The 27,635-nt window shown below is 43.2% G+C and overlaps 1 protein-coding gene across 1 annotated transcript in view; it reads left to right on the plus strand.

The window, feature by feature from the left end:
* WDFY1 (WD repeat and FYVE domain containing 1) overlaps positions 1–22,333 on the plus strand; it is a 212,386-nt gene extending 190,053 nt beyond the window's left edge. The window contains exons 11-12 of the mRNA XM_078665963.1: positions 3,333–3,441; positions 21,701–22,333. Coding sequence (XP_078522089.1) covers positions 3,333–3,441; positions 21,701–21,760 — 169 coding nt within the window. The 3' untranslated portion in view covers positions 21,761–22,333. The remainder of the gene's footprint in view (positions 1–3,332; positions 3,442–21,700) is intronic.
* Positions 22,334–27,635: the final 5,302 nt, after the last annotated feature.

Below are 27,635 nucleotides of genomic sequence, written 5' to 3' on the forward strand. Positions count from 1 at the left end.
TATGTGCATTCTTGACTGTATAATTAAGTATTTTTAGTATCCTTTTTGACAGGCATTCAAACAGTGTAGCCCAGTATTGCACTTACTGTTCTAAATAATACTTTTCTGGTTTAAATAAAACATCCTTTTAAAGTTAACTACTATGAAATAAACATGTAATAATAAAGGAAATACATAAGGGATAACATTTGTAATATGGCCATTCGTGATCTACACTATGGACTTTAGCAATTTCATGCTTAACTCCCCAATCTTTGCTCACCTCATTCAAGCCCCAGTTAGACTTAACAGGCAGACTCTTATCATTAACTATAAAGTTGAAATCACTTCATTCATTCGGAGAATATGTTGGCTGTCCATTGAAGAAAAAGTTAAATTTAGATTGAGCAGTCTAGTGTCCAAAACCATGTGTGCCCATCTTCTTACCATCTTGGAGGAATGAGGAAGCTCAGAAGTGGGGGTTCAGAACTGCCCAAGTTCAATGCCGTCTTTCTCAAAAACCGCAAATACTACCTGGAACTCTTTTCCTTTTGATTGAAGTACCAAACATTAATTCATGTCCTTCATGAGGTTTTTAAAACCCCATCTATTCAGTTATATCTGAAATAAGAATGCCTTTTGATTTTCCAACCTAATCATTTTACCATTCAAATCTGAGCTACCTGTAATTGGTAATTTATTGTATGCTTTGCTCCAATTGTATGTATGAATCAAAATATGCAGATGTTTTATCTAACATAAACTATCCTAATACTTTTGCTTGTGGGAGCTCTGTATAAAACTGTGAAAAACATCAATAAAAAAAGAAGTATAACATAAGTATCCCATAATAACAGTTTCACCACTACTTACAGGCAAATCAAAGCACCAGAAAGAATCATACTTGCACAATCCTTCTACAAACACGACCTAACTGTTTCAATTGAAAAGTGTTTTATTCTCAAGATGAAAATGTGAAAATATTAGCTCTTCTACCGAGTTTTTTCCTCTCCAAGGTCCCTCTATTCTGAGGTCTTTACATCTCTCTGACATTTTTTGTCTGGTCTCCCTTTGAGCTATAGCATGTAGGGATTTGAACACTCATATGATAGTTCCTTGCTACTAGATGGCATTTTTTCAAGGAGATTCAGTTATGTAAATCATGTATATACACTTTTAAAATAAGTTCGCTTTTAATACTGTTTATGTTCTAATAGTAACATTCTTTTCCCCACTTTGCTAATATCACCTTGCATAAGTTTTTCTCCATTCTTAGTGCAGTCATATTACTTGGGAGTTTGTGAGCAAGAAAGCTGGCCAATACAACTCATACTTCCCTTCTGTGTTACTACCCAGCTCATTCTTAACTAGTATGAAATTGTTGTTAGTTTTTTTGGTTCATATGTACAGTTCATGTACCTAACCAAATAGTCAACTTTATCCTTCTGTTTCTTTAATTGCTGTCACCAGAAGTCCTCAAAATCTGAATTCAACTAATAGGATCACATGTTTGTCCCCCTTATTGTATCCATAGTCATGAACTTTTTGGATCTCATGTCAGCCAGCTTTGCTAAACGGGTTTTTTATTTTTTGATCCAGTTTGTAAACCTATTCCTTTTAACTGTTACTATTAAGTAAAATAACGAGTTTGGGAAACTGTGTTGGTCACCAAGCAAAATCAATGTAGAACTAGTCTCATTCTGCTCCTGTAATGTGTGGTAACAACCTTACCTACACAACCTCAAACGTTTGTAATCCTTGGGTCACATGACCAACATGCACATTATGTGTCTGGACTTCTTGGCAGTGCAACAGCTTTAACTATGTAAGTAGAAACCATCTTGATACTTGATATAATCCTGTAACATCCAGCAATGATGGCAGACGCTTCGCCCACATTTCCCAAGGTCCGTCTCAACTATCCCTTCTCAATTTTCCACAACAGCTCTAGACATTTTATTCTTCATAGAGCCCATCAAATACAGCTAACCTTCCAGATTTCATTAAAACCTATTCAGATATTTGAGGTAACATTTTGTATCTGCTATAGATCTCAATCTATTTGTTGAATTTTTAGTTTTACACCTCTAAGCACATCACCTAAAAAAGGTACTCCGCACCCCAGCTACAGGTTACACACATGTTTCTGGAGCAGATGCATTTATCCACTGCTGTATTTTTCCAGAGAATCAAATGATTAGCATTACGACTCACCTTGCAGAATCTAGATTTGCGGCAAACGATAGCAAGTTAAGTGATTGAAAAATGAACGAAGAACTGCAGACCGCAAAAAGAATTTCAGGCATTAGGGACAAAACCAAGGGAAGGCTTGAATAGCTGGGTGGAATGGAAAGCCTTAGACTGGTCTACTGAATTCGACAACACAAAGTTATATTTCGTGCTAATGGTAATATTTACTTGATGTATAGTATTGCACAACTGCATGTTCATTCAGTGCTTAATTAAAACTTAAAAAATAAATGCAGAGACCAAATGTTTTACTTAAGAGCCCACCACCTGTGTTGCTGAGGGCCAGGAATCCCAAACACAAGGGCTGCCTAATTTTGATTCCACCTCCTGCCCCTTTTGTGCACTACCTGACATTCCTTGTCACTTTATCTCATTTTTGCTAGTTCTTTTAAATGCCTACTTTCTCCCTTTTCTTATCGTTTTCTTTCTTCCTTTGCTGCATTTCTTGATCTAGCTCTGGGTCATAATGCAAAAATTAAAAATATGTTCCGCCCCCAAGAAATCAGTGGGCAGCCAGCCACCAGCATAAAATAAGAACTGTGCAATTTCCATTACCAATTTAACCAACTTTTTATTATCCTCTGGACTTGAGTGTAGTGTGTGGACATTTATAAAATCAAAAAGTTTTTTTTATAAGATATAAGTCAAAACTTAAGGGGTAACATAGTTCTGTATTCCAGTATTGTCTTCCCCTTTAAAACCATAATAATTCCTGTGCCCAATGTTCACAAAAGGCTATTAGTCCACTGCTTCAGCTCTGGAGTGTCACTGCATTACAATGAAAGTTGAGCAAATAAAAGATTGTTAAGGACACAGCAACACTTGTAGACAACTTATAGCTCTAAAGAGGTGTTTTCACAAGTTTTATTACTGCATTAATCCCAAATGCTGCTTTGAAATCAGTCTGCAGATAGTCACCAGGACCTGAAGTTTAGCTGTAATGCAAACACAACATCAATTAAGAAAAAGGGGCTATGGATTTCTTCCATTGCACTGAGTGGGCTGTTAAAATGTGCGTTAGAGCTGCAAATGTGTTGTAGAATTAATTATTGGAAAAAAATAATTTTATTAGAGTTTTTGTCTTTCACTCGTTTTCCCAACAGCCGGACTGCTTTGGCCACTTTCCATGAAGGAAAGCACAACATCTCCCACATGAACATGGATACAACAAGAGGGATTATGGTGACCTGTGGTAGTGATCGTCTTGTCAAGGTAAATAATAATATTATTATTATTAATATTGGTATTAATAATATTAGATACATACTTGCTTCTTAGTGCCTGTAAACAAGTTCTTCACATAGTTGTGTACAGGCCTAGGGGGTCATCATTCTGATGGCGGTGGGACTACATCCAATGGCTCATCAGAACTGGTCCGACCGCCATCTGCTGCTGCGGTCCGACCAACGCATTACTTTGCGTGCGGGCAGAAGCAGCAGGAAGAGGGAGAGTCCGAAGCTTGAGGGTCGGTAATCTCTACAATAGAGGCAGTTCCTTCTCAAACACTGCCGCAGGGATTACAATGTCCCTTTCCATCAGCCCTTTCATGGCAGTTCACCCACCATGAAAAGGCGGCCAGAAAGTAACTTTGGGGGCTCTAGTGGGTCCCCCTTCACCCCTGCCCCTCCGCTATTGGGCCGCATGGTGCCTGCCACACAGTGCAGGGATATTTTTAAAGTCTATATTTTCTATTGCTGCTTGTGCTGCAGCCCACAGCACAAGTCACAAAATAAAATATACACTTTTCGAACGCCATGAAGGCGGTTACATTGTAATAAGGGCAAGCGGACCGCTGACTCCTTGTCGGGCGGTCCATCTTCTGCTACTTTGTCGGTCATTAGAGTCCTACTGGCATCGCAATGATGCCCTTAAAGTGAAACCACACACAGATAACTGAATATTTGTGGGTAGTATTGGAATAAGGAAGCTGTGTCTGACATTAAGGTCTAACATCTCGCAGCCAGGAGTATCAGCTGGTTAGTCAGCTGATACTCCTGGCTGGCCTTTATGTAACCCTGGTGATGCTTTGATTTAATTTGTCTCAGTGCTCAAAAAGGCCTTGGCAGGAGGCGGGAATAGAGTCTAAACAAGGTTTAAAGCGCCATGTTTTCTTTCTTCTCCGTTTGCTTTTCCTTAACCAGTCAGCAGTAAATAGGGAAATGTTTTGAGGTTAAGGAAGGGATCTGGGTTCAAACTTGTAATGTTTCAAGTGGTATGTGGTGCCACTTCCTCTGCTCATGGAATTCGATAAATCACTGTTCATGCTTATTCTGCTGGTAGTATTGTACTACTACTATAGCATTTGTGGCTTTGTGCCTCACCTTTTCCAGTGCAACCTCATCAATTTGTCCTTTGGGCATCTATCTTTTCAGAACACCATCTATCATTTGGTTTCCACACTGCTTTAAATTGAACAGATTCCTTACTAAAGTGTTTGACAATTATGCTAACAACTTCACACTCAATGACATGTTCAATCTTTGCACACTTCTGATGTGCACAGCATATTTATTGCCTAGTTTGATAAAGATGTCGCAGGAATACAAGGTAACTGAGACAAAGATGCTCAGGTGGTGAATACCCTTCCATTAATGTGTGGGCCTATTTGTGAACGTGTTGAAAGGGTGCCAGGCTTAAGACAAGGAACTTTGGATGTTGGGCTGGAATCGGCCAACTCTGTGGCCAGATTATAGAGTACTTCTGTTATCATTCATCAGCATGCCTAGATGTGTACCACTGCATTTTCTGTCAGGCCTTACATACCTGTTGAGTCTGAACAAATGTCTTGTATGTGGTTGCGGCTCATTTCCATTCTCCACAGTTTGGAATACCCACTTTCCCTTAACTTGATGACTGTGTGTTGAAGGTTGGCTTGCCTGTGCTAGTTTTGGATCACCCCAAGAGCACAATTAGTAGGAGATTTTGGACATGATCCCTCCGGGGGCATTACACTTTGCACAAAACATTCAGCACTTTCAGGATGTGACAATGATATTTCTGATTCTCTTAAGTTTTGATGCGGTTGGGTCTCTTGGCCCCCGCATTGTGTTAATTCCACACACACAGTGGCATATGCGACTACTCCGTTGATGACTTCTTTCCAAGTAGATTCTAAATTCCCCAGAAGGATCTCATGACCTATTGTGGTTGCTAGTGTAGGACTGTCTAACCTGTGGGTAACACTTTTGTCCTCCACCAGCAGTTGCCACTGTCGTGATGGATGTTTCCTCCATTGGTGGAGGAAGACAACTAGGCTCCATGCAAATTCAGGATCTCTTGTCACTCGTGTACCTGAGGTGCCACATCAGTGTGCTCAAGCTGCAGGGGGTTTTGTTGGCCAGCATGGCATTACTGCCTTCAGTCCACAGTCGTTCGGGTTCAGATTCCCAGCAACAATGTGATTGAAATGTGATATTCATAAAAAATATGGTGGCTTGCATTCCTTGTGCCTTTAATTACTGAAGTTGTGGCACTGGGGTCACAGGGCATTATATCTCACTATCCGTGAGTCATCTGGGAAGCTCGCTCAGTGTGCTTGTTGATGATATGACCAGGTGCCATGTAGCAGCTCATGAGTTGCGGCTCCATCTAGCACAGCTCATTCAGTTTTCACCCTATATGCATGTTTAAATGTGCTCCTCTTTGCCACTTATGAGAACTAAGCATGGGCGGATTTTGCAAATTGGCAATCCGCGAAATTGGGTATTTACGGATTCGCAATCCGCAAAATCCGCAAACTCTCGCGAATTTTGCGGATTCCTTTTTTTTTTGTGTTCGCAAGTGTTTCTGCCATTTCGCAAGGGTTTTTTACCAGTTCGCAAACGCGAACTTACTTGTCGGGTAGCAACGGTCGCGACCATGTTGTTTCTACATCTGGTTCATCACAGCACCCTCTGTTTCACCACTGCCACCCTCTGTTTCACCACTGCCACCCTCTGGCTCACCCATGCCACCCTCTAGTTCATCACTGTAGATTATGGGGGGGAAGCACACCTGCCCTGCCTCAACTGACATGAATGAATTAGGGGCTGATTAATGTGTCACTGAATTTGAACTTCCAGGCTGGCACCTGCTTCCTTATCTGTAATTGCTTTCTGTTGCAGCGTAATTTTTTTAACTGGACCTTTGTTGTATACTTGTAGCTATTCTCTGAGCCTGCTGTGAGGGTCAGTGCAGGGTCAAAGAATAGTTGCAAGTAGGCAACTGAACTCTGAAGGGGCCCCTCAGGAAGCACTACAGGGAATGGTTACTAATGATAAGATTGAACTTTTGCACCAGCTGAGTGCTTTCAGTTTTGCAAAAATCCAAATATCCAGCAGCATCCACAAAAAGTAATCCTTCCAGGTCAAGATCCAAATCAAAGTGACCAGCACATGAAGAAAGCACTGGGAGGAGCCTGCTGGACAGGAACAGGAAGTTGGAGACTGTGGGGCACTTCCTTCCTCCCACCCCCCCCCCCCCCCACAAATGGACTACTTGCAAAAAAAAAGTGCAGGCAAATGTCAACCTGAGGAGTTATTCTGATAAAAATCATAATTTTCAAGGTTTATGCTGCCTGCTGGTGGATTTCTTGTGCGAAATTGCAAATTTTGCAATCTCGCAATTGCGAGATTTCGCTGCCCGCCGCATCTACGTGTTCGCAAGTGTTTACTCCCGCGATGTGTGATCACGGGCCTTTATGATGTACTCACGTTGCCATACTCTCGCTGTGCAAGGTGGCAAGCCGCGATGACGTCGACAAACTCCCGCGGGATCCCGCAGCAAGATCCAAAATGGCGCAGCACACGCAAACATGGAGAAAAACAACTCTGCAAACGCTGAATGACGGTAAGTGAACGCTGCGCGCCGCAAAATTGTATAGTATTCTAGTTGGCAAGTGCGACCAAGCAAAAAATCCGCTTCGCGCGGATTTGCGAATTTTCGGCAAAATCGCGAGAGATCGCAGATTGCGAATTTGCCCAAAATCCACAAAATCCGCGAGTGGAACGGATTTTACACCCATGCTTAATGAGAACACAGAGTGCCCTCTGTTTTGTGCCATGCAGTCTCTGCAAGGAACCCAGGGAATGTTCTCACATGAAATACATTCATTCTTTCTTACACATTTCCCTTGAGTCCCCTCTTTCCATGTATTCTGAGGAAGTTGTGCGCATATGATATTGATTTCACTAGATTGGGCAAGTAAGGTTTGGTATTTGGCACTCCTCCAATTGTATTTGCCCTCCTTTATATTGTTGGCTCAGGGAGGACCTCCTTTCACTGTTGGGCGTCAAGGTACTCCACCCAAACCTTAGCTTACAACTTTGTGCTTGAAGATTTTGAGTGGAGCAATTTACCTGACTTCGATCTGCCCTTTGTAGTTGTGGACATCATCAACGCCACACACCTTCCCTTCATAAAATCAATTTATTCCGCTAGTGGTCATGCTTTAAGATGTGGTGTGGCGAGGAAAATAATGATCTGCCCAAGTAAATGTTTTTTGGATGTGCTGCAGATTGCACTTTCTTTAGCCTGGCAAGGCCTTGGTCTGGGCACTGTCAGCCTTGTCAGTTTTCCTTTGTTTGACTGATCAATATATCTGTTTAGAGGCAGTTTCTGAAGGGTCACCCTGATGTTCTCCTCCCTTCTCAGTTGATCATACCTCAGTGGGACTTTTTTTAAAGCTTTATTTTTTAGTTTTAAGCATACATGAACAAGGTATACAGTACATTGCGGTTATATAGTATCGGCAGCAACAGAAAATATATGCAGTATGACATTTAGTATATGTTAAATTCACTGGTGCAGGTGATCATTGGAATGTGGGCGGAAATCGAAGACACACAATAAGGTGTTCAACAGAGTAATTTGCAGTACATGGAAATCTTCGTTACTCTGAGCCCCTACTCAGCACAGATAGAACTACAGTGTAGGTGGCAGATAAGAAAGACTTTTCAACCTCATAAATATTTGTCCCAGACAATGCTTCTAGCCGACCCCCTCAGGAACGATACCACTAGCTGTCTGTGATTCATGCTCGGCTTGTTTCTTGGCAATGTAAGTCTTGTATGGACCCCATATGTCCACTGGTCGCGAAGAGCTAGAGACCCACGTAGAGTATTCCTCGCAATTGATATTGCAAAACGCTAAGCTGCGAAGCCTTGACTGCAGTGAAGGGGCCCTTTTGCTACCCCATAGTAGAGCAATCTCCTGATTAGCTAACAGGAAACCTAACGCTGCCAGTTTCCTGACCTTCCTGGGGAAATTAACCACGTATACCAACAGTGCGATCTCAGGAGTAGGTAGCAGCTGCATGGAGAGTATGTCCCCTAACGTGGTGTGTACCAGAGTCCAGTATTGGTGTATTTTAGGACATGTCCAGGAGAGGTGGGCAAATGCGGCAAATGGAGCCAAGCATTTCTGGCAATGGTGGGGTCTGGTACGGTCTATCCTATGGGATCGTGCAGGCGTGTGGTACATTCTGCGGAGTAACTTAAAATGAAGCAACTTATGCCTGCTATTCAATGAGACCTCTTTAGTTGCCCTGCAGAATTGTACCCACTGGTCGCCTGTAATAGGCCTGCCCAAATCCACCTCCCAAGCCATGCGTACTTTAACATCAGAGAATGGTCTGTACGTCCCACATTGCTTGTATAGTTTTGAAATCAAGTGTGCGCCTGTAGGGCTTTTGATAAGCAGGGTCAGTGATGGGGCCGACTCAGGGGCCGATGGAAAGGAAGGGAACGTGGCCCGAAGCATGGAATACATGCCCTTACCAACCCTAACCAAGCCGCTATCAACCTCACACAATGGCTAACCCAAACCGCCGACAAACTAGCACCACTGAAAAAACATCAAATCAAGCAAGGAAGCAAGAACGCCCACTGGTTTAACGATGACCTTAAGAAATCCAAGAAGCTCTGTTGCTCCCTTGAGAAAACCTGGAAAAAAGACCCAAACAATACCACCCTAGCCGCCTTCAAAAACGCCACCCGCAAACACCACCAACTAATCCGGACAGCCAAGAAATCAGCACTCAAAGACCGACTAGACAACAACGCTCGCAACAGCAAGGAACTTTTCAACATCATCAAAGAATTCACCAACCCTACCGCCAGCTCCAACGACATCACCCCCTCTCAAGTCCTCTGCGACTCCCTCGCCTCATTCTTCCATGACAAAATCGCCGACATTCATAACAGCTTTAACAACCAACCCGTAAACCAGTCCACCCCTCGCACCTCCGAACCTGTGCCTCTTCCGAATAACCTTTTTGACGGGAACCCAATCACCACAGAAGACACCATTCACCTGATGAACTCCATCCATTCTGGATCCCCTACAGACCCATGCCCCCATCACATCTTCAACAAAGCAAACTCCGTTATCGCACCCCATCTCCGAGACGTCATCAATTGCTCCCTCAACTCTGCCACATTCCCAGAAAGCTGGAAGCACGCCGAACTCAGCGCCCTTCTGAAGAAACCCACAGCTAACCCCAGCAAACTCAAAAACTACCGCCCCATCTCGCTCCTCCCATTCCCTGCCAAAGTTATTGAGAAAGCCATCAACAACCAACTCGCCGCCTTCCTCGAAACCAACAAATCACTCGACTCCTCACAGTCTGGCTTCAGAGCCAAACACAGCACGAGACCGCCCTCATCGCAGCAACAGACGACATCCGAACTCTACTGGACAACGGAGACACAGTCGCCCTCATCCTCCTTGACCTCTCTGCAGCCTTCGACACAGTCTGCCATAGCACCCTATACAACGCCTCAGAAACATCGGAATTCAAGGAAAAGCTTTGGACTGGATCATCTCGTTCCTCGCTGGAAGAACTCAGAGAGTCCGCCTCCCCCCCTTTTAAGTCAGAGGCCTCCGAAGTCATCTGCGGCGTCCCGCAAGGATCATCACTTAGCCCCACCCTCTTCAACGTTTACATGAGCCCCCTCGCAACCATCGCACGTCAACACAACCTCAACATCATCTCCTACGCTGATGACACTCAGCTGATCCTCTCACTCACCAAAGACCCAAACACCGCCAAAACCAACCTACATGAAGGGATGAAAGAAGTAGCCGAATGGATGAAGCACAGCCGTCTGAAACTGAACTCGGACAAAACGGAAGTCCTCATCTTAGGTGCATCCCCTTCCGCCTGGGACGACTCTTGGTGGCCAACGGCCCTAGGAAAAGCCCCCATACCGACTGACCACGCACGAAACCCGGGCATCATCCTGGACTCCTCACTCTCGATGACCAGACAAGTCAATGCCGTCTCATCATCTTGCTTCAACATCCTACGCATGCTCAAAAAAACATTTCGCTGGATCCCCACCGAAACAAGAAAAACGGTCACCCACGCACTGATTACTAGCCGTCTAGACTACGGAAACACCCTATACGCCGGTACCACCGCAAAACTGCAGAAAAAACTCCAACGCATCCAAAATGCTTCAGCCAGACTCATACTAGACATCCCTCGCAAAGACCACATCTCCGGTCACCTGAAAGACCTGCACTGGCTCCCCGTCAACAAAAGGATAACGTTCCGTCTCCTCACCCACGCACACAAAGCCCTCTACGAACTTGGACCAGATTGCCTCAACACGCGCCTTTCCTTTTACACCCCCACCCGCCAGCTGCGGTCGTCCAACCAAGCCCTCGCCGCCGTCCCGCGCATCCACAAAGCCACCATGGGGGGAAGATCCTTCTCCTTCTTAGCGGCCAAAACCTGGAATTCCCTTCCCATCCACCTCCGCCTCACTCAAAACCACCTAGCCTTCAGAAAACAGCTTAAAAGTAAACCTCCCCCCCTTCCTCAAGCGCCTTGAGACCCTCTGGGTATGTAGTGCGCTATATAAATTTTGACTTGACTTGACTTGACTTGGCCCTTCAGAACAAAGTTGCCCATAAAGGAGCGTTCACTGAATCGAGCTTCCTCTGACACTGAGAAGACATGATCATCAGGAAACATGTCGCCTATCATGTCAATGTGGAATTTCTCAAGTGTGCGTTGAATCAAGACCTCCCCATCATGGGAATCAATGAAGGGTTTGGCAGGGGTAACTCCGGAGAATACAATTGAGCAAGGCCCAACAGTCTACGCAGCCTGTCCCATGCCCAGCAGGTGGTGGAGACCGTTTGTATGTCACGGGGGTCCATGGGGAAGCCCGTGGGTAGGATAGCAGGAAGTTTTCGTGGGAGTACTAGGTCAGCCTCTGGTTTCAAATATGGGACACGTGCGTCCGGGTGGTACCAGGCATATGCATAACAACATTGTGCTGTCAGGTAGTACAAATACATGTCTGGAACCCCAAAGCCCCCTCTCTCATACAGCAGGGTCAAGGTCTGCCAGTTCACACGAGGTGTCTTGTCCCCCCAAACGAGACGTAAGAGTGTACGTAGTTGAAGAAAAAAGGTCTGGGTGAGAGGATTGGGAATATTGTTAAAAAGGTATAAAAACCGAGGGAGGACCACCATTTTAATTATAGCCACTCTCCCGGCCAGTGAAGAAGGCAACCGCAGCCATTTCCCAATCTGCTATTCCAGGGAGCTAATAGCCCTACCATAATTTAGTCTGATCATAGTAGCGGTGTCTAGATGGATATAAACTCCGAGATACTTGACAGCATCTTGGCACTATTCAAGCGGGAATTCGCAGTCCCAGGAAGACGTGCTAGCAGTCAACGGGAAAATAACCGATTTGTGCCAATTGACGCTGAAACCTGAAAAACCTACTGAATCGAATAATTTCCAGAATAAGGGGTTTGAGGTTAAGATGGGGCAGTCTAACATACAGAATGGTATCATCCGCACAGAGAGAAACCAGAAGAGGCCCAGTGCGAAATTGCAGGCCGCGATGTAGATGTTTTTCTAGAAAGTGTCGAACTAGTGGGTCCATTGCCAGTATAAAAAGTAATGGGGACAAGGGGCATCCCTGCCTCGTGCCATGAGATAGAGTAAAAGGACCGGAAAGAGTGCCATTCAGGCGTAGTCTAGCTGTTGGTGCAATATAAAGGAGAGCAACCGTAGAGACAAAACATTCGGGCATACCCATACGACGCATGACGGACAGGAAAAAGGGCCGTTCAAGGGAGTCGAATGCCTTCTCGGCGTCAAGGAGTACGGCGGCGGCAGGCGTGACGGGATCAATCCTGTGGAGCACCGTGAACAGAGTCTGCAAATCAAGTGACGTAGATCTATGAGGCACGAAGCCCGATTGGGCCGGAGAAATGATGAATTCCATTAATAAAGATAACCGTGTTGCGATTACCTTTACCAATATTTTATAATCAAGATTCAGTAGGGACAACGGTCTATAGGAGCCACAGAGTTTGGGGTCTTTGCCCGGTTTAGGAATAAGAATAATGACGGCTTCCCTGAACGTTGGAGAAAGAATACCCACTTCTAGCGCCTCAGCATACACTTCCACTAATCTTGGGACCAAAATATCTTTATACGCTGTATAAAAATTAGCCGAGAAGCCGTCGAGGCCAGGACAGAAGAGCCCCACAATGCCTCGATCGCCTCCAAAATGCTTTCCTGAGATATGGAAACGGACAAAAAGTCCTGCATATACCGCTCTAAATAGACCATTGCAATTTCGGCCAGATATTCCCCCTGGTCCCGCAGGTCTCCTGTGACTCTGGAGGTGTATAATGTTTTGTAATACAAAAGGAACGTGTCGCATATGTGTGGGGTAGAGTGCAATAGAGTGTTGTTTTGTCCTATGAGTTCCGTGATGTAAGCTTAATCCCGCGGAGGGCGTGTGCTAGGATCCTTCCGGATCTTTCGCCCTCTCCATATCGCCTAGCGACATGCTGTTTATTAAGGAACAATAACTCTCGTTCCGCTGCTTCTCTAAATTCAAGCAGCAAAGCTAAGCGCCGGGTTTCCCCGGTCCCAGATACCATTACCATTAAATCTCGGTCCAGCGCAGCGATATTTGCCTCAATGCAGATAGTATCAAACAGGATATAGATGCACTCATGATATAAACACAGCAGTACACAACAAATCAATGCAATGACAATTCACCCAGTCCCGGGATTAGAGAAGAGTTCCACACTGGCTTCCGACACACTTTGTGGCGGGGAAGTGGAACGCGGGGTGGCCCCAGAGTGCTTTTTCTTGTACACTTGACAGAACTCCTGTGCCTCCGCCGGTGTCTCAAATATGCGGAATCTGCTGTTCACATCTACTTTTAACCTCGCCAGGTAGGGCATGCTGTACTTAAGACCCAGATTTTTCAGGGTGGCCTTGACTCCATGAAATTTGCGCCGCGCCTCCTGAACCATGATGGTGAAGTCGGGGAAAAGGGACAACTGACTTCCCTGCCACTGGATTTCCCCACGGTCATGAGCTGAGCGGAGGGCCCCATCTCTGTCCCTAAAGTTCATGAGTCTAGCAATGATGGGTCAAGGAGGAAGGCCCGGTCGAGGGCGAGGGCCCAGCGACCTATGAGCGCGTTTCACTACAAATCCCTGCGTGAAGGTTTCTCTCCCAAACAACTCGGTCAGTAGTTGCTCCACAAAGGTGTCCATGCGCCCGGTGACGGCAGTTTCCGGCACTTCAATAATGCGGATGTTATTTCGGCGACTGCGAGCCTCCAAATCTTCGTTCTTAATTGCCACATCCTTTAGGATCTTCTCCACCCTTTCCAGCCGCTTCTGTGAGGACGATGCTCTGTCTTCGATGTTTGAGACCCTCGCCTCCACCACATCCAACCTCCGGTCATGCGCCTGAACCTTTGCACCCATGTCAGCCAATTTCTTGTCCAGGGCATCAAATCTGCCATCTAGCGCCCTGAACCCCGCTCTCATTTCTTTTAGCATAGCTGCAGTAAGGGAGGCAGAGCCATCCGTGTCGTCTAAGCCCAGAGCCCCATCTGCCATGTCGGGAGGGTTGTCCGAGGTGGGGCAGGGGGCCTTATCAAATTGCAGCATGCGTTGTTTAGGGTCCTTCCTCCCCATACTTCAGGTAGGGCAAGCGGACCCCTCGTTGCCGTAGGAGCCAAGCAAATGTCGCAAAACAAGAGGGCCAGAGGTGTGCGGGCCGTTGCGTGGGAGCACCCCAGCAAAAGAGCCACTCAATGTAACCTCCAAGTGGCGGCCGGTGTAGTAGAGCACCTGCGGCAGTACTGGCCAAATGATGGGACACCGCAGAACCCCAAGAAGGCAGGAACGTAGAAGCGCAGGCCAAGCCACCCACCCGGATAAGAGTGCAGAGGAGAGCTTGGGCTGTTAAGTCAATGAGGTAAGAACAACCTGGCCAATGCGGAGTGTGCCAGGAATTGGCAGCAAGCTGCGGTGACAGTGCATGCTTGGTAGGCCTCGATGAGGCAGTAGCAGTGTCCAAATGCCCTGGTGACATAAATCCCCAATGTTCGCCAACATGCAGGGGAGAGCCCAACACAAAGAAGCAGATGGCGCCCCGCAGCGACGCACATCCGGGAGGGAATCTCGGCGCTACATGTTTGATCGCGCACTTCTCCCTCAAGCCTGATTGCGCTCTTCCTCCAAAATCGAGTGTCCATGAGGGGGGGGCGGCTCACCCGATGGGGCCCAGGGCCAACGCGGCTCCCAACCGAGACAACAGGGCCTCCTCGCTAGCCTGCCTCACCCCCGCCAGAACCAGCACACCGAGCCCCGGCGCGGTAACGCCCACAAGGCCTACGGAGCCCCGCGAACGCTCTGCACACAGCGGGGCCCAGCCAGCAGCTACAGCGGGGGGACGGGGGGAGGGAAGCCTGCCAGACGGAGCGGTGGGGAGCCTAAATCAGCGCCGGGCACCCACCAGGGCCACTCTCACCGCCATCTTTGGTGTCCGCTCCTCAGCCGGGGAAGGCCACAGGGTCGTGCCCGTCCTCCGCGCAGGTCCACCGCATGCCAGCCCCGCCTCTCGTAATGAGCCGGTCCGGGCATCGAATTGCTCCGCTCGTTCTCCCGGAACAAATGGAGGGTGTCTGCCAGTGTGGGATCGCTCCTACATCGGGAAAAGCGGATTTTGTGTAGCACTGCCGGCGGAGCTTCAGGCAAAGGCGGCCAGCTTGGTCGCCTCCGTGGCCACGCCCCCACTTCAGTGGGACCTTAATCTGATTCTAAGCTTTATTGGTTTTACCATTTGAGCCCATGCACAGCAGCTCTCCCCATTTCAGGGCCCTTTAATCCATTACCCTGCAAATGTTCTTCCATCCTCTGCATCCTTTTAAAAAGAAAGGCAGACTGTATAGCATGGACATTCTTCAGTCTCTTAACTTGTATATTTACACAACACTTGACCATCATGTCGGCAGTCAGTTTTGTTCATTGGCTTCGCTGTCACCTAGAATGGCACAGTAATCCAAAAGAGAGCAATTTCTCACTGGATTGTCCTGTGCATTATGTTTTGTTATGCCCTTGATAAAGTGTAATCCTCTGTGGGCACCGGGCATTTTCCAATAGGGAGAAAGCTGCTTCTTTACTGTTCACTCCACCACTTTACCAGGTGCTACTTACTGCCTTGACTTCAAAACCGCACGGATGGGATTTTGCCAGGTTTTTGCTTCTGCAAGACTGCATGTGTTCCTATACTCAAACCTTGAAAGCACTGCTTGGGCATTGCTTCACAAGGTGAGGAATCGGTGGGCAAAAGTGAGCAGGTCGTTTGCGACCCCATTGGAAATCGCAAACAGTGTCTGAGACACTGTGGTACGTTCCATTTTGTGAGTAGCTAATTGCAAGCCACAAAACAAAGCAATTTGCGACTCGCAAAATGGAAGGGTCGTACATGTGGCCCCAAGTTAGTTGTCTTGTTTTAGACAGCCATCACTTGATTCTCCTTGTTAATGTTGTTTTTACCTCTTAGGGTGTGAAAAAAAGATGGGGACTGATGTCAGCATGCAAGTTGTCCTCTTATATGGCTCATTGATATTACATCCGGAGGGCTGTAGCTTTAGCTGGAGCCATGCATCACTTGTCAAAGCTGGGGAGCTATTGCAAGAATTTCCAGATCCATTCTAGTGTCATGGATAATTAACAATGTTTTGATTGCAAAATCAACACATCATTCACTACGGTGGATGACATTACTTCAAAATATTGATAATAATAACTCGAGGGCATTTTGGGAATTCATTAACAACTTAACATATGGGTAGCACATAGCCAATAATGCCAACATAGATGAGGTAACCTGGATCAGACACATCACAGCTGCTTATGGAATCCTCCAACAATTTCAGAAATTGCATCCAAAAAATACACCATCTCCACCGAACACTTGAGAAGAAAAATTACAAAAATAATATGGAAAGTAAAAATGTATGGTGCCCTTGGTCCCAACGGCCTGCGCAATAACTGTTCAAATTTGAACCTAATATCTGGTCTAAAATATTTACTACACTGTTCAGCCAAGTTTTAACAACAGGCCAAATTCCCGACTCATGGAGACACAGTATTCTGCAATCAATATATATGAATGGCAGCCATGGTGACCCAACAAGTTTTAGACTTATAGCCCTACGTAATATAGAGGCAGCCTTTTTCACAAGCAGGCTATTTGAGGACCTAGATGCTTAGGTTGAAAGACCTAACCTTACACCACTCATTCAGACTAGCTTCAAGCAGGGCACTAGCACTCTGCCAAATCTCCTAGCTCTTACAATAATTGCTGAAAGAAGTACAAGGCAAAAGAAATTGTTCATCTGTTTCATTGACTTAAAATCAGCATTTGACCAGGTATCAATGCAGCAGCTATGGCTAAAACTGACCCGATGGGGAATCCCAGAAATTCATTTGCTCCTAATCAAATCATTATATTCAACATGTGTGTGAATGTTAAGTTGGACACAGTAATAAAGAACAAAATACCAACAAAAACAGCCTTAAACTGGGCTGTATATTGGCGCCCAGACTATTATGTCTTTACATGGTGGACTTAAACAGTGTCTTAAATATGAAAGTCTCTCCCTTTCCCAGATTAGCATCCAATGTGTTGCAAGGAAGGGATGTTCATTACATTTTGTAGAAAAGTATATGGCGCACCAATCGGCACATTAGATAGGTAGTGTTTGGTGGAGAAACAAAAAACGAATCCTGCCAATTAGTGGGGAAGTTACTTAAAATAGCCCTGTTATCTTTGCAACTTAGGGAAAGCTTGGCGTTCAACATGCCCATCGTCATAGTTAAAAAAAAAAAAGAGTGAGCAAATCTTTCAAATTACTTTTAATTTAAGGCCTGGTTTAGATTTTGGCAGACAGGTTACTCCATCACAACAGTAATAGACATCCTAGCTGCCACAATATAAATCCCATTGTGTATAATGGGATTTATATTTCGGCGGACGTGATATCGGTTACCGTTGTAACGGAGTAACCCGTTTGCCAAAATCTAAATTAGGCCCAAAGACTTGCTTGCAAAAAAGGGTCATGCCTGATCATTGATTGGGTGGTACAATAACTTAACCCCACAAACATATGTGAGCACAAATGACTCCTTAAATTTGAAGCTGGTCTTGGTAACACACAGGCTTCTTCTCTAGAAAGGATTTACACCAACGTGGAAAAATACATGGCCCTCCTCCAACTACCAACATTGCGACTACAAGACTGAGATGATTTCGCACATGCTCTGTACCCCTCCCCTTTTGAATGATATATGAAGAAAGTTGTACGGCCTGCCTTTTTTGATTCAAAAGTAAGAACTTATCACCAAGCGCGGATTTAGGCTTGAATGGTAAAAATGCACAATTTAACTGTGCATTTTTCAAATGCATGGTCCAGGCAACCTCATGCTTACCAAAACATAGCACTGTATGATTATTATGATAAACCAAAGATGGCATATTTTGTTTTCTGAATCATGATGTTTTATTCTCAATTGAATTAATCATTAAACTGTTTCTTTTAATCATAGTTTTGTATTTGTGTATGGGAGACCAACAAAATAGCACTTGATCCAAGAATCGTAATGCATTAGTTTAATATACTGTGGGAATTGTGTAATGGTTTTAACTAACTATGCAATAAAGCATACCCTCACTATCCTAACAAAAACAAACAAAAAACAAGGTGTGGAAGAGTATCCACCAGACTGACTGTTACTGAAGGTAAGTATTTTTTCGCATACCGTTTCCTTCGATCTTTTGACCATGCTGTTGAATGTAAAATGCGACTGCTCAGTTGCCATTAAGTATGAGCAAAAGCTTGCACATTTCAACTCATTGTATTTCTCCTCACTGGCTGCTTCTTCATATGTGCTGCATTTCCAGCCCACATGCTTATGTGGCTTTCTCTTTTTATGGATCTCCATTGATCTATATTCAGGGATTCACTAAATCTTGGTCATTAGGGTTCTGCTTCTGCTGGTTTTCGGATCATTCCTAGAATTCAGCACACCAATCTTAGTTGTACCCTATCTGTTCACTTCACCAAAACCTTGAATGTCATGCCTGTCATTCTTTGTTGTTTGGTGATATTAATTAATGGATGTAGACATTTTACAACCTACTTTTCGCTTTCTTAGCCCACTAACACTCTGTTGACAGTCTGTTTAGCCGCACTTGGCAGAATTGACTTTAAGCTCAGAGTGAATCACACACTTCCTCCTGATGCCAGATTTGAAAGTCTTATCTTTTGATGTTAGCCAGAAAAGGCAACAAGTCAAAACAAAGGAATCATAGAGTATTGTTAAGTGGCTTAAGTATAACAAAGTCCTAGTAGAAGAAATCAGATCGGCCAAGAAAGATCATAAGAAACTCTAACAATGATGGTCATTGTTGACGTTTCTTGGAAGCAGCTGGGAAGAACATGTGTGGTAACCCTTAGAATCAAACCTGCTACAATAAAAGTAGAATTTTGGAAGATGACAAGAAGCACGTTCCCATTTTTTTAGTCGACTGATTGTGGAGCTTTGAGAAAGGGTCTTTCTAATGGTTATTGCAGCTGCCATCATAGCAGGCATGAATAATGTGGTTGCAGTGAAGTAAAGATATAAAGCCCAAGTCCATTCCAAGGGGGCCGCCACTCTGGTTTTAAACAGGCCTCGGCTCGATTTTCTGTAATTTTGCAAAATTAACAACATGTCTGCAGATGTTGCCTTCCCCTATGTTTCCAGGAACCGTGAAAGTGTCAAGTCATTAACAAATATAGATATAAACAAAAAACCTGATGTGACATCAGTCTGGAACAAGTGCCTTGTTATCTCAATACCAATGTCCAGCAAAGAACAAGAACCAAAACAGTGTAGTCTAAATTGTTGTATTTTCACCTTACACGTAAAACGGAATGCGTCCTACACTCACATCTTGATGCTTACTGGTTATATCAAATATTCCAGAGGTGACATTGAAAATTTCATCTCAGATAAACTACAGTATATAAGGGCTGCCACTGTATATAAGTATACAGTATATAAGGACCACCTGTCAGGAGAGGTCCTTTTCCCAGGTTATCATGAGCAAGATACTGACAGACTCTAAGGAGATGTTGCCCCTATATCGCATTTTCTACTGAAAGCTGATATCTTGTCTGAGCCCGGGTGGAGTCAGTGCTGATGCTGAACGCAGGTTTGTCCTTCACAGGAAAGATGGACTCCTTCTTTCCTTCTAATTACAGTGTTTTGCTGTAAATAATGTATGATGTGCCCTCATCCACCCTAAGAAAATGTAGCTGCAAGTTATTCTACTTTCTGTGCTCTCCTAGTGTTGTGCATAGAAGTAGGTTTTAGGGCGTTAAGTTTTCAGGGGACATTTAAACCATGATAAAAAAAATATTGTTATTCTTGTTGTTTGCAATGTGCATCTGTGCTGTTTTTATCGTACTCTGTGTGGTTATTTTAAATGGGTTAAGCTACAGGGTGAACTTGTTGATACAAATATGCTTTTTAGTTAACGTGTCTTTTGCTTAGCATCTAATGTGTGTATGATTGAGAATAACGAAAAAGGTCTGTTTCCGATAGTCACTGTCCCTGAGACTGTTAGTAACCAAAAAGCATTGACCCCACTTGAATATGTATTGGATAGAGACTGGTGGGGCTCCAAAAACCTGTTTCACAGTCAGTATTGGTGCATTGAGCAAAGTTCACTTGTATCTCCCATTGGTGGAAACTCATATCTTGTTGAGCTGAGACAGGGACTCAGTTTACACAACAGCAGATGACTCTGGCAACTTCCGTCATATTCCGAAAAGATAGTACCTGATACCTGCAGTGTCCTGTTAAATGCATAAGTATCTGGGTTCGTCACATAATATTTGGACAGGCTTCGAAGCCACTTAAGGACACTTTTTATTATCTGCTATCTAAGACCGTTCTTGTCACCCTTATGTTCAAGCATACATTGAATCCGAATTTTAGCCCATCAAGATGATTCCACTGATTCACACAATCTTTTTTCTTCTACTTGACCCTCATATTAGTGTATCTGTATTTTCACGCGATGGGTTTGTCTAAATATGGCAGTATTATAAACTTGTCATGTATACTACTTTGCAAAATAATTGATTCAAAATATATAATCTTGTACCCATTACCTACATTATTATGGAGTAGATACATTTTTAGGGATGTAATATGAGTTCAGTGTTCTTGTCAAAATTGTAATGGTTTTAAATAACCGCAAATAATAAAGCATTAAATATATATATATATATATATATATATATATATATATATATATATGTGTGTGGGTGTATGCGCATTATTCACATATGGAACAGTAGATGAAAACTGCCAGGCACATTTAGCTAGCCTATAACCCTGATTAGTGACTAGCTCTGTATCTGCAGCTTCTCACCAGTACTGTCCCATTAACGTCTGATTTCTTTCACTAAAATCACTTCTGTCATCACATCTTCCAAAAGGCCTTTCATTGCATTACCACTATTTCTTAGGAACTTTCATGTGTTACTCTTAAGCCTCCTAACAAAACGTCTAATTATTAAAGACCCTGCTGTAGAACCTATGTTCCATCCAAAGTGATCCTCATAATGGGTGTGTCACAAACTTTTCTATAAATTGCTGGGAAGAACCTAACTCCTTGCTGATTAGTTTCCATGTTAGCGCCAGTATTTTTTGTTGCGTTTCCATTTGCAGGTCTAGTTGCATAATAGTCAGGTCACTATGATTTCATTTTGTTGAAATCCATTTATACTAACACAGATTTCTTACAATTCTCAAATGGATATCTGGTTCTTGTGACAGTGTTTAAATTCCACCCGCTTATTTTGATTTTTTAAATGACATTTTTTAACAAGATTCATTTATTAATAGTACAAAATAGGTAAATACATAGTAAATCACATTAAATTTGAAAAATGCAATCATAACAAAGTCCATGAAGTTCTCATCAATATTGTTTTACAATAATAAAACACAAACATATCCTTAATATGGAATATCAAACTTGATCCAGATTTCGTTGTCATGTTTAGTGCATAATAAGTTATTTATTTTCCAATGTTCTCCTGCTGTACCACCACCTAATACTGTTTTCTCTCTTTTGCTTTTAGATATGGGATATGACGCCAGTTGTTGGTTTCAGCGTTGCCACTGGATTCTCCCAGCGCTGAGGATTATCTTAATTTGTTAATGCACCTTATGTACAGCAACATGCACTGCAAAAATGAAATTCCTTCCCCTGAGCAACCCTTGAAAACGGCTGCTTACCCTCCCCTTTCCTCTCAGGATGGATACCTAACTTTTTTTTAAGTAACTTTATTCTTAAAGACACTTTAGGCACAGCCTAAGAACGCAAATACAGGTTGACCACTTGTTAAACTAACTGAAGCAATGGGGCTGCTGCCATTATTGACACCTTGACAAGATGGAGCACCTGTGTCTTAGTCCACCTCTAAGGTGAACAGCAGTCTACTTTCATTGGTGAAGTGTAATCTCGATATGCAATTAAAGGACAATGAAGTAACTGAAGCCGAATGAAGTAATGGTAGTGAAACAACGTTGACTATACTGTGTAATCGCCAATTTCTTACTTTCAGTTTCCTGTGTTGTTCATAGTAATTTTGTAGCTTGACTGATCTAAATGTACAGGTTAGCTTTTGTAATACAAAGGATATAAGAAAGGTCTGGTAATTTGTATAGACATCTAATCGTGTATAAATAAATAAAAACATTTAAAAACACTACCCATAAGTCCTGCTACTTCGCATTCACTTCTTAGTACCCTATGCTCAGTGGAAAGGGCCAACAACTCTGTAAGCAGCTTTATATTTTAAGTCCTAGAGGACATAATCAGTCACTATTGGACCAAATAGCCCTTTCTCTTCTGGCCTAGACCATCTTTGTTTTCATTACATAATTTTTAGCAGACTGAAGAAGTACGTTAATTTTGATTACTGTATCTTCCAATAGGCCTTTTTTATGTACATTTTTCAGCTAAAAAAGAATTGATTTCAGTATTTTGTCCTTGCTTTGTCACCCAGGCTTTAAAGAGCATTCCCTTTTTAACACTATTCCAGCTATTCATACTTTCTTGACCTTCCTCCATTTTTATTTTATTTTTGGTAGGAAATAGTCTTTCAGTCAGTCATATAGCTTTATTTGGCGAAAGCATAAAAGCACACACAAGCAATTTGATTTCACAAATTAATAATAAAGGAATACACAAATTTGAAAAAAATGGCATAACATATTCTGCATTTTACATGTTAAGAAGGCGTTCACTACCAGTTGCCATTCATACCACCAATTCTAAAAGAGCGATCCAACACGCCCAGATGCATGTTATCAGTTTGATCATTTTGAACCTGTTGCATAAAAGTAACCATTTTAAAAGCAGTTAAAATATATCTAAATGATATACTTTTTCTGATTGCTATAGCCCCACAGATATACTCACTTACTGCATTGCAAATGATTTGAGACTCTAGAATGACACCTAATGTTTTCAACATGTGAAATCGGTCACAGGAAACGTATGCTTGGAGTTCTATATAAAGTGCAAAAAAGCATGAAGTGCATCGTGGTCTGTGGGGACACATTGTCACAAGGGCAGTTTATTTTAAAAAGGATCATCAGCTTCCTGATTGGGGGAGAGCTACAAGAAAAGTGCACTGTGCATAAATAAAGGTGTGTCAGATCAGATTTATGTTGCTAGTTCCATATCCAGAGCATGTATTGGCCTGATTACCATGTTGGGCGAACGTGGTCTCGGGAACGACTGACCTCTAATTGGTGGTCTAGACACCGCCAATACAATGCGACCGCACATAGTATGGTTGCCTATTCCTATTTCTCTATGGAACCTTGTACTGTGGACATATACAGGCCCTAGCACAAGCTCCCATGGAGAAATGGGAGCATCTGCTAATCTCTGCGCGGCGGTGCAGGGATTATCAGGGGGCACCATAGGTACCCTCTCTGCCCCCAACCGGAGGCTGTGGAGGAATGGGGCCCTGCTAGGGGCCCCCAAAGTCGCTTTTCAACAGGCTTTCCATGGCAAAAAGCCCAACATAGGAAGCCTGTCGGAAACCGACATCATAATCCTGATGGCGGAAACGCCATCCTCACGGATTACGTTGGGGCCTCTGGCTGGCGACTGGCTCCTTGAGACCATTGGAATCCAGCCGGAATGACCAGCTGTTTTCAATTCTGAGCACCTACATTGTTATTAGGCAGTCGAAATTGAAACCGGAGATGTCGGACAGAAAGTCTCTGACCGGCCTGCGGTTGGAGACTCTCCGAAAGACCTCAAAATTGGCCCCTAAATGTTTGCACTACCTGTTCTTTGCGCCTATGATTAAAAAACTAGTTTCTAATGCAATCCTTAGAATTTACATCTATGCGATCAGTAGTGTTAAAAAATGTGGAGACCCCTAGTTCCATGAAAACTTGTTCCACATATAAATACCCAGGGAATCTTGACCATATTATCCTACGCAATGCAATCCTTCAATATAAGTCGTAAGAATTCTGCCTCTGGGTTACCAAAATTTAAGCATTAGGAGGAGATGAGCAATTCTAATGCTCTCTTCAATGTAGGCTATCCCTAGTTCAGAGTGCTAAATATAACTTGAAATGCTTTTGGAGACAGAGTAGTCTACATAAAAACCCATTAAAAAATTACAGGATTCACATAACCCCATGTCCCCGCCCCGTAAATCCTCACAGATAAACATTTACTTTTGTATAGCTGTATCATCTCTCTGATGGGTTTATGACCTAACTTGGATGCAAACTTAAACATTGTCTCCACTACACTTAGACACTTAGGAGGGTCTGAGACCTTTGGTTCAGTAAGTGGTCCCATTTAAAATCTAGGTCAAAAATAATTCCTCAATAGTTAAAACTTTTGTGACTTGAGTCCTCTATCTAGTGGTGTTTAGTTCTTGTATTCTTTAGGGCACTGATCATAATAAAAGACTTCGAAAAATTAACTTTCAGATTAAGACTACATAAAATGTTCTATTAAAATTTGAAGTCCATTAGCAGTTTTTAAGGAAGAGGGTGTATCCCCATTTATGGTATGTCCTTGCCTCTGCTCACAGGTTAACTATCCAGGCCGTTAATATTTAATATAAAATATAAATATAAATGGTGCAAGAATGCAAACCTGTCGTATACCACAGCTAGACCCTTATATAGTGTAACATTTGCCAAAAGGACCAACGCATATTTTAGCTACTGTCCCCAAGTGCCATCGCCTAAGCACATCCACAAGTGCAGATTCAACTCCCATATTTTCCAACATGTACCATCATTTTCCTCGATTAGCCATGTCAGAAGTAGGCTTGGGCGGTAAATTCCGTCCCGCTCGCGGAATTTGGGTAATTTCACGTTCCACGGAGAACGCAAAATTGCCCAAAATTCTGCGTTCCGCGGCGTCGCGAAATTTTTTGCTTGTTCGCGTTCACAAAATTATTTTTCGTGGGATATTTCCCCCCGAGCACACAAATAGCGATTGTGAACAGTTAAAAAGCATTGCGAACAAGCAATTCCGCGCATTCGCTGAATTTCTGTGTGTTCGCAGAGATTTTTTACCGTTTTGCGGAGGTTTGCGTAAAGCGATTACGCAAATTCCGCCCAACCCTAGTCAGAAGCACAGGAGAGGTCAATAAAAGACATATGTAATGAACCTCCCCTGGCGTTGACATATTTCCCTATTAAAGATGATAGTTTTAGGAACTGTTCGACCGTCCATATTCCTGGGTGAAAGCCATATTAGACTGCTGTAAACTAATTGTTTTGTTCTGCCTGTTCCTCTAGTCTTGAAAAGAGAACCCTACCCAAAATGTTGAATATACAGTCCAAAAGAAAATTGGATGGTAACAACTTTGTTGATTTTGGTCTCCTGTTTTTTAAAAGTTTGATATTATTATAGCCTCGCCTGGGCGGGTCCCCCTTAATTTTGTCCTTCGGATGGTTTATGATAAATGGGTCCGAAAAGGCAGTATTCTGTCTAATAATGTAAATTGGGAAACTCTCTGGCCATGGGCTTTTGTCATTTATAACTTCGGCAATCTCTATTAACCTACATCATTTCAGAGCTCCTTCCAGGTTAAAGCTAATGCAATCCATTTTGTCAGAAGCAGACCGGTTACACTCTCTGGGTCAAAAACCTTTTTAAAATGGATTACCCATTACCCATGAAACTTTCAACCTTAGGCATAGTATGCGTGCTTAAAAAGAACGATTGGCAACTTCCCAATACCCCCTACTGTACCTGACATTGCTAGCTGCTTCTAGATCTTCTCAGGCCACCATTCATATTTACTTTACTCCAACACTGTCTTATAGGTTTCTCTAGCTTGTCTAATGGCATCTGTGTGTCTGGGTGAAGTTTCAGAACAGATTTAAAATGCCTACTAGTAGCTGAGCAGGCCCAGTTAAACCATCTGTATAGCAGGGGGGCGTTCAACATTTTAATTGATTAAAGCATCAGAGAGAGAGATTTGCAAACCGCCTCTAAACTACTCAGAACTGTCCCTGATTTAGCATCGGCAAATAGACATGTCATGACATGTTCTTTATTTTCTGTTACGAGTTCTTTTAAAAAGAAATTCTGGACCAATTACTTTTTTTCATTTAATTCACAGGCCCTTGTTTTTGGAGTAACTCACGTCAGTTTTCTCCTCCATTACATCCTTACCTTTCAAAACGTGTTTGAAGGTAATTGTTAAGTGGTTGAGGTTGCTCATGGGGTTGGCAGAATCTTTGAATCCAAGTAATAGGGGTAAGATCAGAAAACAGTAATATAAAATCAATAATAATACCAACACCACTCCAAGTGAATGTTGGGGGATGTGCATGTCCTTCCTGGAGAGAGTCAGAGGGAAATATTTTATTGTACTTAACTATAAGCTGATTTACGGCTTCCCCATAAGGGGTCTGTTTAAAATGTTTGACGTCTTCTTCCTTTTCCATCCAAGACACCACAAACTGCATGCCCACTGTAACAACATTGATTAATATTTAAATCTCCTGTCCCTACTATGTCAGTGTGACGTTTACTTCTGGCAAGATAATTCTTTATAAAAGCTTCTAAACCATGTATAACCTGAGTTGATTTCTAATCAAAAACATGATAAAAATTATTAAGCTACATATCAAATGAACCTTAAAAGGATAAACCTAATATTTGGGCCTAAGCTGTATTGTTCAACACTTCAACATTGAGGTTTGCGGTCTTAAGTGAAGCGAGAACCGCTGGACCTTTTTTTGGCCTGCTTGACTGGAAAGGAATGGCAGGATTATAAAAAGGTTCAAAAACAATATATGCAAAAATTCTCTGTTATCCAGGTCTATATGCAGCAGATCACCTTGTAATCCTTTATCAGCGCAACTGAGTCTTCACATGACTGTTTAGGCGGATACCAGCTACATTCCAAGAGAGGATATGGAAACAGCCCTCACTCTCTTGTCCCTACTTGCTGGAATCTGGGGAAGGACACATCTTTACCCATAATCCGACAATTTTGGGAGGTGTTTAAAGAACCAGTAGGGCGATTATTGGCATTGATTTTGTCTTGAGTGCATAGTTATTTAGTGTTGAACTTTTTACTTAGAGTGGTGAAGTGGTTCTGGAGCCCAATATTATAGAATGGTTGTTTCCCTTTAATCTTGCTAAAACTAGCTAGCGAATCGGAGCCCTTTCTGTAGGTTTGATGCATTAGCCTATAGAAGTAGCGTAATGGGTGAGCCCAAACCTTTCTCAGTAGGCTCACCAGTTAGCTTAAACTCTGTAACTGTGTTTTGACCAGCCACAGTCTCTTAAAATTAATGATTACATATCGTCCCTTGTGTGTTTTTGAGTGTGGTCCACCTACTCCCCTCTACATGCGGCAATAATTTTGTCAGCTAAGTCATTAGGCCATCCAGTGTTTTTCTGCACCCATGGGCTACCCTGTATTTCAGGTCCAACATCTGTTCTTGTTCATTCTTTTCTTCTGATGTAACCTCCTCCAGGACATTGACATATGAAGTACATTC

This window comes from Lissotriton helveticus, chromosome 11 (genome assembly GCF_964261635.1).
Source record: "Lissotriton helveticus chromosome 11, aLisHel1.1, whole genome shotgun sequence".
In the NCBI taxonomy this organism is placed as follows: Eukaryota; Metazoa; Chordata; class Amphibia; order Caudata; family Salamandridae; genus Lissotriton; species Lissotriton helveticus.